At 33.5% G+C, this 16,910-nt stretch overlaps 1 protein-coding gene across 1 annotated transcript; it reads right to left on the bottom strand.

Moving 5' to 3' along the window:
* Window positions 1-1,567: 1,567 nt before the first annotated feature.
* LOC142340269 (uncharacterized) lies at window positions 1,568-7,690 on the bottom strand. Its single transcript, XM_075390838.1, has 3 exons — window positions 7,478-7,690; window positions 3,828-3,906; window positions 1,568-2,061 (listed from the first exon to the last, which is right to left on the bottom strand). The coding sequence occupies exons 1-3, from the start codon at window positions 7,628-7,630 to the stop codon at window positions 1,649-1,651; spliced, it is 645 nt and encodes a 214-aa protein (XP_075246953.1). The 5' UTR covers window positions 7,631-7,690; the 3' UTR covers window positions 1,568-1,648.
* Between the last annotated feature and the right edge of the window lie 9,220 nt (window positions 7,691-16,910).

The following is a 16,910-nucleotide window of genomic DNA, read 5'->3' as shown; positions in this document are numbered from 1 at the left end:
AACTACATCACCTCAAGATCAATCCGGATAAAACAGAGTTTTTTTGGTAGCTCTAATCCTCATGACGAAACGACAATAAAAGTGGGAGACAAATTAATAAGTTCGAAAGCGGAAATCAAATATCTCGGTGCTAATATTGACAAAGACCTCAAATTTCAAAAACAAGTAAAAATTCTTTTGTCAAAAATTGCCCAGGGCATTAAATGCATATATGCACTCAGGAACATAATACCCACTGGTTACAAAAAAATTATTTTGAATGCTTTTGTTCTCAGTCATGTTCAATATTCTTCTGTTTTACTTGTAACCATCAATCAAAATCTTATAACGACATTAGAAAAGCAGTTAAATTGGGCCATCAAAGCTTGTTTTCACAGACAAAAATTTGACTCATCCTCAGATCTTAAAATGAACCTTGGTATACTACCTATTTCTTTGCTTTCTGATTACAGGGCTGCCACTTACTGCCATAGTATCATGAATAAAAAGAAGCCTGCCTTCTCAAGCTCAGCTTTGAATTTACCAACCGCAAGTTTTTATATACACGAGCGAACTCAAAAAATTTTTACCCAGACAATTTCAAAATGCAATTTGCATGAAAAAAGTATTATTAAAAGAGGTATTCTACAGCACAATTCTTTCCCAAGAAATTATTTGTCAATGTCATACAGTCTTGCAAAGAAGAAATATAAGCTGTTTTTTCTTAATGAATACAAGAAGGACCCAAATAAAACCCAACATGGATCAATTACTTGGAAACATTTTAAATTCAATTAAAATTCTTTCCGTTTTACATTAAATTTATGTTACTGTTGTCCCTCCCCTCCAATACAAGTGACTTCTCTATTGGATCGATATTTTAGTTATTATAAATTATTAGTTTCTCTTTTGTAATTATCAATATTTTACACTGCCTATCTCTGTAACTTTTACTACGACTGAAACATTTACAGATTTTAGGAGAAATACAGTGTTCCTTTTTTTTATTATGAGATAATTCTCCAATTTCGTGCAAATATTGTCTCACAAAAGAGGTCTCACGAATTTTACAAATACTCAATTTTACAAATACTGAATACAAATACTTAATTTTACAAAACTTCGATACAGCTGAACTGGCTCTGTTAAAACTTTTAGATTGATGTAAACATTTGTAGAGAAATAAGTGAAAGAAGCGGGAGATAGAGGTACTATAGCTGACAACTTCTTGGAAAAAAAAATTATATCGTCTGAAGAATTTAAGACGATCTCTTATTGAAAAGAAATCAGCTTTCGGAAAACTTTTACGCAATATTATTAACAAGGTCGTACAAGTTCATTATCATTTGATCACTTGTCTTGTACAATATCAGTTTGGTGGAAAATATCGGTAACAACACGGGTCGAGAAATTTTCTAAAATTTATGTAAAAAATGCTCTGCGCGATTTTTTTTAATGTTGCGGCCCAAAAACCTGAAACAAAATGATGCCCTGAAATGATGCCCGGGAACTTTTAATTTTTGTCAGACTAAACCCAAAAACACCCTAAAACAGGCATATAGGCAATGTCAAGAAATTATTAGCGCGGTACGCTTGCGCCCAAAGAAAAAAATGCCCATCATGTTACATTGTCCGGGGGAGGAGAGGTAATTGGAAAAGTACATTTGGTTCAGCTTATTTCCAAGAGAAACTGGCCACACTTCCTAACTCCACGACACAATGAAATGAGAGGTCGTTGAAACGCTCTCACGATCACAATTAACATAATCGAGTTCACCAATCCATACAATCGTGTCAATAAATCGAAAAAGTCAGAGGCCACGCTGAATTGATAGTCGACTTTTAGACAGATTACAGGATTACAGTTTCGCGCGTAGATGTCACATATGTACTTGTGTAAGTATTCGCTCAGGTGTGGAGCCCAGATTCCGTAGATAACTGAAGGTATGAAACAGAACATCCAAGTCGTACAAATTAGAGCGAATGCTTGAGTTAATGTTGAGTTTCTTGCAGAATTCTTTGTCATCTTTAGAGCCCGCAGTTGACGATTTGCTTTGATGTAGAAGAATATAGTTATAACGCCTTGAGAATCAAAAAAGCTCAAAATTCAAAATATTTTGATTTCTATTTTACATCGACTGAAGTTGATTAAACTATATCCCATGTTGCTCACCATAATTGATTTTTAGCAGTCATACAAAAGTTATATATGATTCGTAGAAACCATACAAAGTATAGAACGTATATGACTTGTATGAAATCTTGACAATAAAACTAAGATCATATAAAAATTGATTGATGCTTTAAAATAGAGCACAATAGATCAAACCAACAAGTCTTATCATACTTTCAGTCAAAAAGTGAACAAACGACAAAACGATGCCCTTATTAACAAAAAGCATCTTAGTAATCATCCGAAGTCATAAATGGTCTTATGGAATCTTGACAACCATACTAAGATCATAATTAAAAGATAAAGTCCACCTAAAAGAGAAAAAAGCAAAATGTATATAGAATTCTGAAGCCATAAACTAATCAAATTAAAAAGTAATTTACAATTGAGTGTAAAAGAGCCACCATTCATATTGCTATCAGAGGTGAAAGTCGGTAGAAAACCTTTTAAAAGCTTCAATCAAGAAATTTCAATTCTCGGGCAAAAAATTTTTGACCCCAAATTATCAGATCCCCAGATCACAAATGATTTCTTAGATTTCATACTAAGACCAATCATGATTTCTTAGTACTGATAGAAAAATCATATGTGCTTATTCGACGATTAACCCAACGGCATTGTTTTAGGTTTCTTTGTTTTAATAAAACGATCATTTATGTTTTCTTAAAAATCATAGAAAGTCGTATAAAAAAATGGAAATCTCATTAAGATCATACTATTATGTAATATATAAATTGTATGGTATCATATATGATCTTAGTATGATTACTAAGAAGTATCGACTCGGGATGTTGACTTGGAACTATAGAAAAGAGCAAGAAATCAAAGTGAGCTTACAGACTATTTCCAAAAAAACTGAACCTAAAGATTCTGACAATATCAACTTATACGGGAAGAATCGGATTACAGTGAAAAGAAAGGATCGTTAAAACCAAAAATCAAGAACCGGTGGCACCCTTATGTAACAAGTAATATTCATCTCAGCTTTTTGTGGCGCTAGACTAACTTTTGGGTTATATTGTGGAGCAAATTAATGCGTTGTGTTGCAAAGAATTCACTGTCTCAAAAAAAAATTTCATAGGGCTATGCAGAAGTTATAATGCAGATTCGAAGCAACCATGCGTTGAATTTAAATATTTGCAAAATAACTTTAAATTGCCAAAAATTTTATTGAAGGAATTTGCACCTTGTTGAGAAAAATGTTTCCGGGACCTCGTGAGATAGTTAGAAGCAGTATGGTATAAATTAATAAATAGCCTTATATATAGTCTGATTATTCAAAAGTTTTGTTCATCTATCACACTCTGGAACAAATTGCGGCTGAAATATTTCAACAACATCCTGATCCAGCTGCCCTGTCAGAAAATTGTAGTTAAAATTGCACTAACTTGGTAAAATTTTGAGACAGAAGCATTGTATTGAACAAAATCAGTTATAATGTTTTATTATAGCATATTTTGCTATAATCTATTGTCTAATAGTTTAAACTAATTGTAGTACCAATTACTTTCTCGACATGAGCCACTCTAAGGCCCATTTTACATGTACTAAAATAGTTTTTGAAGAATCAATTGGCTCACTTTACTTGGTAGGGTCGCTGGCTCATAACGCAAACTGTAGTTTTTTTGTACAAGTATTAGGCTGAAATTCTACCAGAGCTTTTTTTGCTACATACCAGCCACAATTGTGAACAACAGGAGAAAGTATTTGTCAATTTGATACGATCTGCAGTCAGCACAAAATTGAAGTCGATTCTAAAACAAAAGCACAACTCTTTTTGGATCTTTTCTGTCAGTGCCCCCCCCCCCCAACACGTTATGAGCCCCCAGTTACCGAGCACATTCCATTACATAGTAAAAAATTATGTAAAATTATGGCACGAGCGTCTGGTGGGTGCAATTTTTATGCGCCCACTAAGCTGGGCGCACAAACGGAAAAGATCCTTTTTTATACCAAAAACCTTATTAAATTGCGCTCAACTATTTTAAATGTTTATCCTTATCTCGTTCCAGTTTCAATCATGAAAGTTTTTCTCGCTGTGGAAATTTTACCCGGAGGTTGGTGGCAGACGAAATCAGCACTGAATCAGTCTAGAGACATTCAGTAGTACCCTGGTCATGCCCCATTTTACACTGGCCAGTCTTGATTTCTGATTAAAATTCACTTCATGAAAAAAAATATGTTCAGCTTAACTCCCACCAACAAAGTTTGCTTTATACGCGATTCGAACTTCCGCGTGGGTGCTTATAACAATTATTTTGCGTAGCAAGTCGTAATCGGTAGGCTAAATGGGCTTTCTGGTAGTTGGCTACAAACTGGCTGATGTATAAATAGTGTGAATACTACTAAAAATAATTGTCAGTTATAAGCTACAAAAGTATGACATTATTCTGCTCAGACTTAAAGTTTGGGTGTGAGTATTTTCCAGACCATTCAAGACTAATTTAGCCAGGTTGAACGCTATGACAACAATATAATCACAAGGAAGGAACAACAATATAATGCACATAAATATATGCACATGAATACTCAATCGAATTAAATTGGCAAAAATGTCAATTCGCGCTTTAAAACAGCATATTAGCGTCGGACAACTGCTCTCAAACGACTGGCCAGTTAGAAGTTCACTCCCGTTAACAGCTAACTTTACTCAGTTAGCCTCACTGCGTAGATTCGGAGGGCAATGGAGTAGGACACGGAACAGAAAGTAAGAAAATTTTAAAATACGACCGGTATCCAGGCAGAGCAACTGTGTTATGTAACATTAAAATTATCTTTTGCAGAAGCTCCAATTGTCGTCGATATCTTTTCTTTAGAGATTAAATTTGAGCATTTGACGCAGAATTATCAGCTCTCAAAGTGACTCTTTTGTTCGTTATAAACCTGAAGAATTGGTTTCCTGGGAAACATAAATTTGCAGTTTTTGTCCAGGTACATGCATCATTTTTCAGATGAAATTAAAATTTGTGTAACAAAAACACCGTCATATTTTTACTCGCTCAAACTACCAGTTCTCCATAAATTTGTTTTAGAAATATGGCAGAAAACTTTTCTGAGTATTCTCTTCGAAAGCCAAATTGAGAATTAAATTTCTCAACATTAATATCTTATGTCAACTAATGTTCTCTCACAATTTTTTTGTGTTATTTTATAGAAATAATTACATCGCCCAGTAGATTCTATTTTGCTCCACCTTTTTGCTTTTTATTCTGGATGCTGTGATAAAACATGATAGGATGAATTTAAAACATTTTTAAACTTCATGTTATTAATGAACTACGTTTAATTTTAGGACCGATTCAGTCTACTTCAGAATTACAATCATCTCGAGTTTTTTCACTGCATATAGCTCTGTTGTTGATGAAAGCGCCTTTTTTGTGTCATAAGAAAACCTTTTATTGCCAATTTTTATTCATTTTTATTCAGAACATTTCATTTTTGCAGAAAATTAAATTGTTTTCTGACTTCCAAAATCCGCATGTCACAAATCTAATTACTCTTGTTTTACTCTTCTACGCTTTACTTAAATGCCAGTTTTTGCTATCAAAAATCATCCAAAATGTAGCAAGCTTTTTAATTGATTCACCTAAAATAGTAAACGTACCTCAAAGCTCTTATTTTGAGTAGACACAAATAAAAATCTTCACATTTACTACCGAGGCACTACGGATTTTGATTATCTTTTAAAAAAACTTCAACAAAAGTAAGGCACTTCCTGTAGAAGAAATTCATTGCTAAAATTTTAGCCTTTTCGCTAATATCTGATACTTTGTTTCAAAATCATATCTTTGACACTTTTGATGCAAACCCAATTGATGAGCAGATTTCAATCTTTCAAGATTTTTGCAAGATGATTCAATTTTTGTCAGATTCTGGCTAGAATCATGTAGGAATTCAATTTTGCCTAAAAAGTTAAAAGGCCTTAAAAACCTCTAAGAAGTTTATTATAGACGAATTAAGACTTTGGGACAGATTTCACAACTCATAGAAGTCTTAGTTGCGTTCACGTATGTTGTACTCTCGAAAGATTTGGAGGCAGTTTTTTTGCGTATGAAAACATCTTAACAAATATAATGATCTCTGAAAAACGGAGAAGATCCAGGTGATTTTTGAAAAACGGCTGATTTACAATAAATTTCTTGCAAGATTTGAGTCTTCTTTCATTTTGTCTTAAGCTTTTAAAGCACACCATTTACTCAAACTGCAGTCTTAAATTGACCAAAATTATACTTTCTTAAATGTTTTTTCAACAGATTATGGTACCCGTGTTGAGGATTTTTGTTTTCTCTTGTAAGAAATTGGCATTTTTTAATCGTAAACCTATAATTAAATTTGTCACCTAGATTAGACATTTTCACTCAGTTAGGAACCGAACTTAAAGTATTATCTTGGTTCAATAGTTAGGTATGGGTTTATGAAGAATTAGGAAGAACTCATATGAACATCTATTGTAAAAACAGTACTATAGTAAGACCTGAGGATCTGAAAATTTTTAATTCAAAGAAACATCTAACAATCGATTACAATACAAAAAATTAAAATTCAGGGTCGTTCTCCAACTCAACGCTGTTTGTGCATTGAGAAGAGCAATAAAAAACGACGTAAAAAACGACGAAAAAAATCATTCCATACAAGTAAAAGACGACGAAAGCAATGAAAACGAACGAAAACGAAGAAAACGACGAAAAAACGGCGAAAACGACGATTTTTCACAAACGATCGTTGTTTTTTCGTCGATATACTCAAAACGGGTAGGCTTCCAGGAAAGTTCCCTCCACCATGACAAAAGAAATTTCCGTTTGTTTCAGTCTCTTCCTATTGTTTGCTCAAGTACTGACTTAAATTGAACAAAATTAGGCGCAGCTGTCCTTGCCTTCCCCATAATAGATTCTTCTGAATCTGCCTTGAAAGGCTGTGGTTTGTGAAAAATTTGAAAATTTTTTATTTGAAGTCTTTTGAAATCATTTTTAAAAATTGTTTGTTCTTTGTTGTTAATTGCTATTTTAGCCCCTTTTTGTGTTGTATGATTCTGAACTGCATCAATTCATGCCCCGAACCTCAAATGAAAACGGGGTTGGGAAAACTACTTAAATCATGCTGGAAATAGTTCATAATTCAGTTGTTTGTTTTCATGATTCATGTTTAACATTGACAATTTAGCTTTTGTGGCATCCATGCTGGTAAAAACATGCAATTCTTGCACGAATCTTGCAAAAAAAATGGAAGAACAATGCATTAACTTGCAAGATTTCTCGCAAGATTCTTGCAAGATTTTCAATTCGTTGACAACTAAGAAGGGCAAAATTGTATCTTAAGTCAACTTACATGATAATTTCGCATGTCATTGATCAGGAACAAGAATGGCAGAAAAAGTGAGAGAAAGGTGATGATTGAGTAAACAATAATTCTGTTTCGTCTGCTCAATATGACGTCAGCTTCACTCGCTCTGCAGATTTGAATGTATCTTTCTGCTGCCATTCCAACGATGCAAAGACAACTTGAGTAGTGAAAGAAGTTAAAGAACGTCCGAGTGTTAAAAAATTGGAATGTGCCGGTTTTTTCTCGAACATCTTTTTCTTGGAGCCATTCACAATCAAATACAATGAATGGTGCAGCAGCTCTTGATAGCAATCCTTAATGTCACTTTTCAAACTCGGTTCTAGAAAATGTGTCAATTGTCCGAAAATATTGGGAGCAAAATTATTGGTTTGATAGGAAAAAACCATTAAACGTCAGTTTTTTTCAGCAAAATTAACCCTCTAACACGAAGTCTCTTCTTTTACATTTTACAGAACATTTGTCCAGAACTATGACATTGTTATCGCCAAAGTTGTTTTTTCATCCTTTCTTGTAAATGAAAAATGTTTTTCAACGCTATTTGTACATAAACGTAAAAGCTAACTCGACAGCGTATATAATTGCTGATTTTTTAAATTGCTTTTACTTCATTTCAACCCATCTATTTTACCCCGTATAATTTAACACCGTATACATTCACCTCTCAGTCATTCAACCCTGCATTTTATACCCTCCGATTGAGTTAAAATCAACAACTTATCTAATTGGCATCCAATTATACAATAAGCAAAACAAAAGTTGAACTGAATGAATTAGAAAAAAATTTTTGACCTTCAAGAGATCGACATTAAACAGCTTGCGTTCGTTTATTACCAAAGAATAATGACAGGACAACTTTTTTGGCTAGCGCCTTTGATCGAAAGTTGATTTGATCAGATCGACCTCTCTTACAATGCACTTTGATCCGAATCGAACAGGCTCAAAAAATTTCATTGTCTTGAAGATGAAACAACTGGTGCTTTCCAAATCAAACGGCATAAGCTAAAAGTTAATATCTACTTTTAAAGCAGTCAAAGCAAACATTAACCGTATGTTTAAATTAACCCTTCTCTTTGATTCCAGATTTGTGGGGAATTATGTGAAGAGTGTTCCAAATGTGGCAACTAAATCGGTTATTCAGTTAGGTTTTGGTTGCAACGCTTAATGTGTAAAGAGAATATTGGTTGCTGGTAAAAAATGTGGTGGCTACGGCTACTAGAGGCGTTAATTTTTCTCGTTTATCTTTGATGTTTATTATGTTTTTTCGAAGGGCCGTCTTTTCAAAAGAAGCATTAAGTTTTTGTTCATTGCTTAGGCGAATAATTTGGTCATCTTGTTTAAATGCAGCAAACTTGGCACTTGTGGCTTTAATGTTTTGAGACTTTCCAGACATTGTTAACATATATACTCTTTAAGAAAATGCATGACCTTCTACAACCATTGTTTCTTTGTTTCGGTAAAAATGGTTAACTCAAATTTGGCTGTTTTCATATTGTTCTAGAGCTCGATCAAATTTTCATTTGCTTTTAACTGCCTTTTTAAGGACGAGATGAGATGATTATTTGTTAATGGTTATATTTTCTGACATTTAGGAGCCTTTAATTAACTGATTAAAATTGTAGTGAAATGACAGAGGTGTTGAAATGTTGTCTCAGTTATAGAAAGCATAAAATTGTAGTGAAAAAACGTAGGGGTTAAATTATTGCGGTGTTAAATGATATAGGCGTTAAAAAATTGGGGTTTGGTTATTTGGGGTTGAAAAGGATGAAAAACGGGACACCCTTTAATATACCACTGTATTGTGAAGTAATATTACAATTACAGCTCTGAATTAGATTATTTTAGGTTACTTTTGAGTTTCTCAGTTTGCGCAAACAAAACCTCATCACATTTGGATATGGCAGTGGTTTTTTTGTGCAAATGCGAAATACAAAGTCGGCGATGCTCCACTATCTTGGGGGAAATGGACCTCACAGTGGGAGTATAAGTGCGAACTAGGAAAGCGGAGATGTTCTGCTATCTTGGGGAAATGAAAAAGCACTTTATATGGAGGAAAGGGTATAATTCTGAACCAAGAACACGGCATTGGTACTGTTTGTAGTTTTCGTTGATGGGTTTGTAATTAAAAGTAATTCGATGCCGCGGGTTGGAGGGAGAGGGTACTTTGGTCATTGTAGCACTAGGACAGTTTCAGAGTATTTAACCGGATTTTCATCAAGTCAAAGTCAAGGCATCCTCATATTGACAAGTCCAGATCTGGAATCTATATTTTCTGTAAATCTATATGTTTAAAATTTTTCAATTCTCGTAATCGCTCAATTTTTTTCTCAATTCATTGAAATTAATTATGTTCTTTTGACATGTTTGATAAGCAATTGCACTTGTAACTCACTTGGAATGTACTCGAACTTTGATAAGCTTAATCAAAAATTCAGATTTGTCCTTCAAAAGTAAACAGCCTTTTCTTAGGGATTCTACAAGGGATCGAACTTTTCTTTTTGATTATTACTTATTATTTAATGTTATTTATGAACACACTTCAAGGAGACCAATTGTTTTTACTTAAGTTCATAGCTTTTTCAAAAAATTATTCTGTAAGCGATGAAAAATCTTGACTAGGTATATATGTCTTTGTCTTTCTATAATTGCGTATCGATTGATATTCCATCCATTAAAAAGTGATATAGGCCTATAGACGCAAATATTCGGGGAGTCTCTGCAGATACTTTTGATTAATTTTTTGGGAAAACTTTTTAAGGTTTTTTTGGGGCATCCGTACGTGAACCGATTAGCAATTATTACCCTAAAATTATAATAATAACAATTATCAGAATTCACTGTGGAAAATTCTAGTAGAAAACTTTTTTACAAATAATTTTGTGTAATCGAGAAACAATATTTTGTCCCCGATTCTCAATTTGCGCAACCAGTTTTCCCCATGAAGACTTGTTACCCAAATCGTGAAAATTAGCTTTTACTGCCCGAGTTTTGTTATTAATTACTGAAGACCCAATTAATTACTGAGTTTTCTATTTAGAAGGTTGCTATCTTTTTGTCGCTGTCATCATAGAAGTACAACAGATTCATCACATGAGCCAAATAGCAATACTGTGAATGTATTGAAAAGTATTGGAACACATTGAACACAACCCCCAAAATTCCAGCGAATACGAAGTCAGTGATGGTCTGGAAAATGACCAGATAGAACTCAAGACGTCTCACTTCATTGTCATACACCATCACGAAAAGACAGTAGAGGTTGACAATCAACATAAAAGCACTAAAACCCAGCTAAAACAAATGTTGGCGTTTCATTAAAATTAATCACTCATCTGGCGACTACTTTGCTAGTAAAAAGTGATCACTCACTAATTTTGCTACAATGCATTGGGCAGTTACTTTTGTATTTTTTAAGAAAATGAATAGAAGAGTTCCTTGACTTCGCATACTTCTAGTGAAACGAAACTAGATAGCTCAGATACGAACATATCCAAAAACAGGATCATGACAGGATCACTTCAAAAGATTGTGTTAAAACTAAATTGTCAGAGAAAATTATGCAAAAAAGATGTCTGTGAGGATCAACGCTACGTAAATAATGAAGTGATAGCGAAATATATTTTCTGGATATAAATGCTCTTACCAGTCCTATTGTAGCGTTCAGGAAGTATACTGCAGTCTTCAATTGTTGCTCGAAGAAAGCAACTAAGGTGAAGTCCTCGTAAATAGCGTAGTTTGAACAGTTGACTGAAACATACATAAAAATCAAGTTTATAGGGAAATATTTTTATATCAAAGGAAAATGGAAGTACTCCACAGAAGAGAGAAAGAGAGAGCGCGCTGATTTGATTAACTATTTTTTGTTTTTTAGGGATATTTTGTGCCACTACACTTTTTGCTATAACAAAGAAACTTATGTGTTGTTTTGATTGAATGAAATAAAAGCACATTTTTCTCTGTTTTTTTAATCAAAATAGCAAAGACACACACACACACACACACACACACACACACACAGAGAGAGAGAGAGAGCTAGAGATAAAGACAGATACAGATGGATGGAGTGAGAGAAAAAAGCGCGCAAGTTATGAAATTATGAAAAAAGGTGTTACAATTATATATACTTTTTGCTTGCTTAGGCCTTCTTAAAAGATATTTTAGATTTTATATTTTCATTTTCCTTGAATAATAATAGCAAATCTCTATTTTCCCATTTGATTGTAATTGAACACAAGCTACAAAATTGTTGAAAAACGAGAACTAATCGTTTAACGGAATTGGTAAAACTGGGAAAAATCAAGCACAACCCTGATATACTTGTATTGAGACTTATCGGCAACCAAATTCAAAAACTAGTCAACAGTTGAATGGACTTTATCAACACAATGAAACGTTGGCCGGAATGAGCTATATACTAATAAAAAAACCCTTGGCAATACTAAAAAACAATACTATTAGCTACCCCGAAAAGCTCCTTAGCGTCCGTTTCTGCACTTTCGTTGTTTGACAACTAGCTGTTTCTGAAATTTTTTAACCTATATCTTTTAGTCTTTTTCGGCTCAAATTTTAGTCTCAACTTTCAACTTGACGTTGCTGATTTTCATTATCAAAAATAGAAGATATTCACATTAGATAATAGTGACAAATCACTTAATAAAAAATTTTGTCAATTTTTATAAAAAGGCTTTAATTTTTTGTGCGTTGTACAGAAATGCAATTCGATCATAGCGAGGGGTAGAAACAGGACTCTTTCTAAAACTTAAACAAGCAACCTAATTATTTAGTTTTTTTTGTCAACTATTTTTCACTGGGGGTTCATGAAAAAACAATAAATTAATTTGAGTACTGTGGACTAAAACTGAGTTAAATATCGATAACTATGAACTACAGATTTTAAAAAATTGAGTTACCTAAGGTTGTAAATTATGTCTTCTACGAGCAAAGTTCATTAGTTTAAAAGTTTCAAGTTTTCGCATGTTGTAATTTAAAATTTTCAGATTTAAAACTTAAACTGCAGAATATCATTAAGGCATACTTAGGCTAAAGAAGTCTCGGGTATCTAAGTTGGTTCTTAATAGCTAAAGTTGTCACCAAATATAGTTGTCATTATGTCAGTAAATTATTGATCATAACTTTGGATAATAGTGAACAACCTCGGATAACAGTGGCCAGATCATTTGTTCTCAGTTTATAAGTGCTATAGCATTGTAACAAAAGTCTTTTGCATGTAAAGTAGAGACCAATAAATCCACTTTTGAGGTAACTGAGAAAAATTTTTCTAATTTGTTGCTTCGATTACGACATTAGACCAATAGTATGTAATCGAGAAGGACACACAATTTTCAGCGCATATATTTGCTATACAAAGCCCAGGTTGAGGCCTCGATTTATGAAAAGACCATGCTCGACCAAAGAGTTGTAGACCATGACTGACTCAAATAGTCCATGAAAAGACTTTATATCTAATCTGCTGGACTTTAACTCCACCCAACTTTTTTACTGCTTGACTTTAGGAGAGACCGTGCCGACTTTAATTGGTCATGAAAAGACTGAACTGGACACATGATAAGTCTCTACCCCGACTTTATCTAAGTGCTGTATAAATCAAAAGACTCCCCACTGGAATTAGAAAGTATTTTCATGAGTCAAGGCCTAAACCTGGAAATTATTTACTAATTAAGCTGTTAGCATTAGGTCCCGTAGAGAAAAATAGTTTTGGAGATATTCAACAATCGTTACGACACCCAGGAGAATTTAGAAAATCGTAACAAAATCGAGTCTCAAATTACGTGACTTAAGTTGATAAGTTTTAGTAAGATCGATTCGTAAGTTATCTTTCATCTTTTGCGGTTGATTTATACTCACCTTCATTTTTTGGATTGATTATCCGTATATTTTTTTAGCTAAATCCTTGCACGCTAATCAGTTGTTGCAATTTTTCCCAGTCAAACTCCAGTCAATTTTGATGTGCTTTTCCCATTTTTCCATCTCTCCAAAAATTATTCTAATCGTTTCTAGAAACTTTTGGGTAGAAGATTTTGACTCATGAACAATAATTGTCAAAAAAAATCAATTCGTTTACTTTTTCGTGCAGGTTTACCAAAGACAGTCTATGCGCCGTGCTTTCTTACCAGTTTCATTATTGCTCCAATTAATGTAGTACGACATTGCAAATTAAAAATATTGTTAAGAAATATCGGGAAAAATTAATGTTAACAGTAAAATGATTATATAAACTTGTCATGAAATCCTACTCTTTAGGAGTCAAAAACACAAAATGCGACTAAATTGCTTAAGCAGAAACAAGATAATAAATTATTAGAATCAGAAATAAGCTCTTTCATCAAAATCTTGTTCGCTCGTTAAGCGATATTAATAATTCTTTATCCATCAGTGAGCTGCTCTAATCAGATACACTTACTTTTGTTGTTGAAACGAATTATGATACTTTTTTCTCTATTTTAATCAATGTTTGATATAATTATTTATAATTGCTCTCTTCATAATTGAAATCTCATATATCTTTAGATTAGAATACTTGATCTGAGTGTTATCGTAGATGTAGTATGTTTTTTATCAATTGCTCCTGTAATATACCTAATCTAAGTAGTATAAAAGACATCTGTAAAGGTGTAGCAGGTTGATAATCACTTTGAAAATTAAGTATCTCTGTTCCGCAATTTATACAATTTAATACAATTTAATACAATTTAAACCGATTTTTAGGCAGTATTTTATACCCAAAATATTCACAGGTAAAAAAAATCGAAGTAAGTTAGTGAACAATTAAACAAACCGACAAGTCGTTCTCTAATTTGAGCAGTTTTGATAAAATATTAAACAAGTTCTTATTGAAGTTTAACAGCTGGTTCTATTTGTCCGGCAACCTCAGAAATGTTTTTCCTACACCAAGGACGAGACCAATATGCTTCCAGACAAGCTCTTGGCTAGAGTGGAAAAAAAACGGAGTGATAAATAGCCTGGAAGAATATTCACTGCGTGTTGGAGTTGCTGGACATACACTGGAAGGTCACACCTAACGAATTCCAGTACGTAATTTAGGAACTTGACATAGCCATAGGTCCAAAATTTCCAATACGTTTGGGTTGTCTTGGTCAACTGGAATGTCTAAGGGCTACTTCGATGTGTCCACGAAGACTTGACATAACCATATGACTCGTCCAGGATTTACTTCAATGAAGGCTGGTTTATTGTCTGTACGTCTGAGTCCTCGACCTGAAATTGTTTAACATGTGATATACTCTCTCTTTTCAGTTAAAAAGGGGTTCTCGAAATTTGCATAATCTGGTCATTGCCTCTACTTCGGCACCGCTGAGATCTTAAGTGTGCTAATGCTAAATTAGCTCTAAAAACTTTTGTGAACTTGTAGATTAGGCTTTTCGAAGTGCCAAAACTGGTGGGAAGGGTTCAAATAGTGCTGAAAATATTATGCGGAATGTCCTGAAGATTGCTTCAGGACTTGTTGACTATAATGCCGATTAAATATTACGTTGCAAAAGCTATATTTGGTAATTTAGGTATGTTTTAGCCTTGCAGGGACCACAATGACAGTACCTCGTCACATATTCTGTTCTGAGATTATTGTTATTCACGTTAAGAAAGCTATACGTTAACCATGTACTAAAGTGTTGAAAAAGCACCAAGTCTTTTGCATGTACTTTTTGATAATGTAACGATTGTCCAGGATTTTGAGTATTCAAATGGACCAAAAGTTTTCAAGAATTTATGTGAAAACCCTTTTGAATTCATTTCCCAATTCAGAGACCTAATGGTTCGATTTTGTGGACCGTAGTACGGGTAGTTGCCAATGATCTTCTCAGCGTATCATTAATTTTGGGAGAAACTTTTCCATCATCAATTAGTTTTTCTTTCAGTTCAATCTTTTTAACATGTTAGTTATTGCTATTATTAGATACTGTATTCACCGGGTCCAGGGTTACCGTCATTCAACGCCAAAAATATGCAATATAAGCAATGAATGCAGTGAATTTACATAAATCAGGCGGTGAATGCGGTTCACCGCATCTCACTCAACGCATTTCACAGCAAAAGTATGTACGAAATTTGCGGTTAAGAAAACAACTTTTAACCGCTTATCTTGCCAATTTTTCCGATCATTCCTCGACCCGGATCGTGGCCAGCAATTGCGTTGAGTGACAACAACTGTTACGAAATCTTGTTCTTGCTTAACTGTTGTCCAAGCTTACTCAAAAACATGCATTATGAACAAATGTGACGGATATTTTCAGACTTGAAGCAAATTTAAACTCATTTTGCCTTATGTCTATACAAATGAGTGAATTTAAACAAAAAAGTAGCTTTTCCAACTCAATCAACATTATGACTGCCGATGTAATTTTTTCTAACAAGTTACAAGCTACAACAATTCGATCTCACTGGCTTGTGATTTTCCCAATTATAATCCATATTCAAGTCCCCCAAATGCAAAAAAGAAGTCAAAGAAAATCTATTTGATTGCGCTCAGAAGAATTTTAAGTACAAATCCTACCCTTATGGACGGACAGTTTTTGAGAGACATCAAATTTAAGCCACGTTAGGGACTTACTAAGCTTGGTGAAACCAAGTATAGTGAAATTTAGTATTATGATTATTATATTGGAGATGCTGAAATAGCCTTGAAAACTGTTGAAATGTTCCTTTAGAAAAATATAGAAAGCGGCGATTTTTGGTTTATTTTCCTAAATCACATTTTTTTCGTTTGAAATAATTTTAGTTAAATGTATTAACAAGCATCTTTGGAGGTCCAGCCCTGACGAAGTTTAATTAGACTTGAAATTTAATTAGCTCATGTTGATGAGCGCTAACTTACCATAGTCAACGCTTTTTTTAGGCAAAATTTTTTCGTTGGAATCAATTCACGTTTATTTTAAGTCACAATGAGTTTTTTCTATGCATCCTGAAGAAAACTGTCGTATTTTCTTTTCCCGTCGAAATTGGCACATGAAACTTGAAAGCATGATGGATATGCCCTTTAGAAAACAGATAAATAACTTTCGGACTATGAGATGAAATAACAGTAAAAAGAACTTCATATTCAAATGTGAGAAAATGTAATTAGCTATACCTATTAAAAGCTCGTTTTATTCATTTTTCGGAGATAAAAATTTCAATGTATTCAATGTATTCGAACAGGAGTTGCAGACAAACTCAGTACTAAACCACACTTTTTAAGTCTTCATTTTTACTCTAACCCAAACTATTGTCAAGTCATATTTTGCAATTTTCATGGTAAAATACAGTGCAAAAAGTTCTCCAAATTTAGTCTGCAGCATTGTTAAATTGCAGCCTTAAAAAACCTATCCTGCAAAAAATACGGCACGCTCGTATAGTAAGAAAAGAGCAGAATATATTGAATTACATATGAAATAATAAAAAGTCA

Source organism: Convolutriloba macropyga, chromosome 5, assembly GCF_964194025.1.
Source record: "Convolutriloba macropyga chromosome 5, txConMacr16.3, whole genome shotgun sequence".
NCBI lineage: Eukaryota > Metazoa > Xenacoelomorpha > Acoela > Convolutidae > Convolutriloba > Convolutriloba macropyga.
The sequence above is the reverse complement of the archived record's forward strand: the minus strand, read 5'-3'. Positions and strand labels throughout refer to the sequence as shown.

Excerpts from the sequence above, each read along its gene's own strand:
- LOC142340269 (XM_075390838.1), bottom strand. The coding sequence starts at position 7,630 with ATGGCAGCAGAAAGATACATTCAAATCTGCAGAGCGAGTGAAGCTGAC. Across the intron at positions 3,907-7,477 it reads ATGACATGCGAAATTATCAT|AATCGACTTCAATTTTGTGC; the intron begins GTAAGTTGACTT and ends CTTTTGTTTTAG. Across the intron at positions 2,062-3,827 it reads GTTGTTCACAATTGTGGCTG|GCGTTATAACTATATTCTTC; the intron begins GTATGTAGCAAA and ends TTGATTCTCAAG.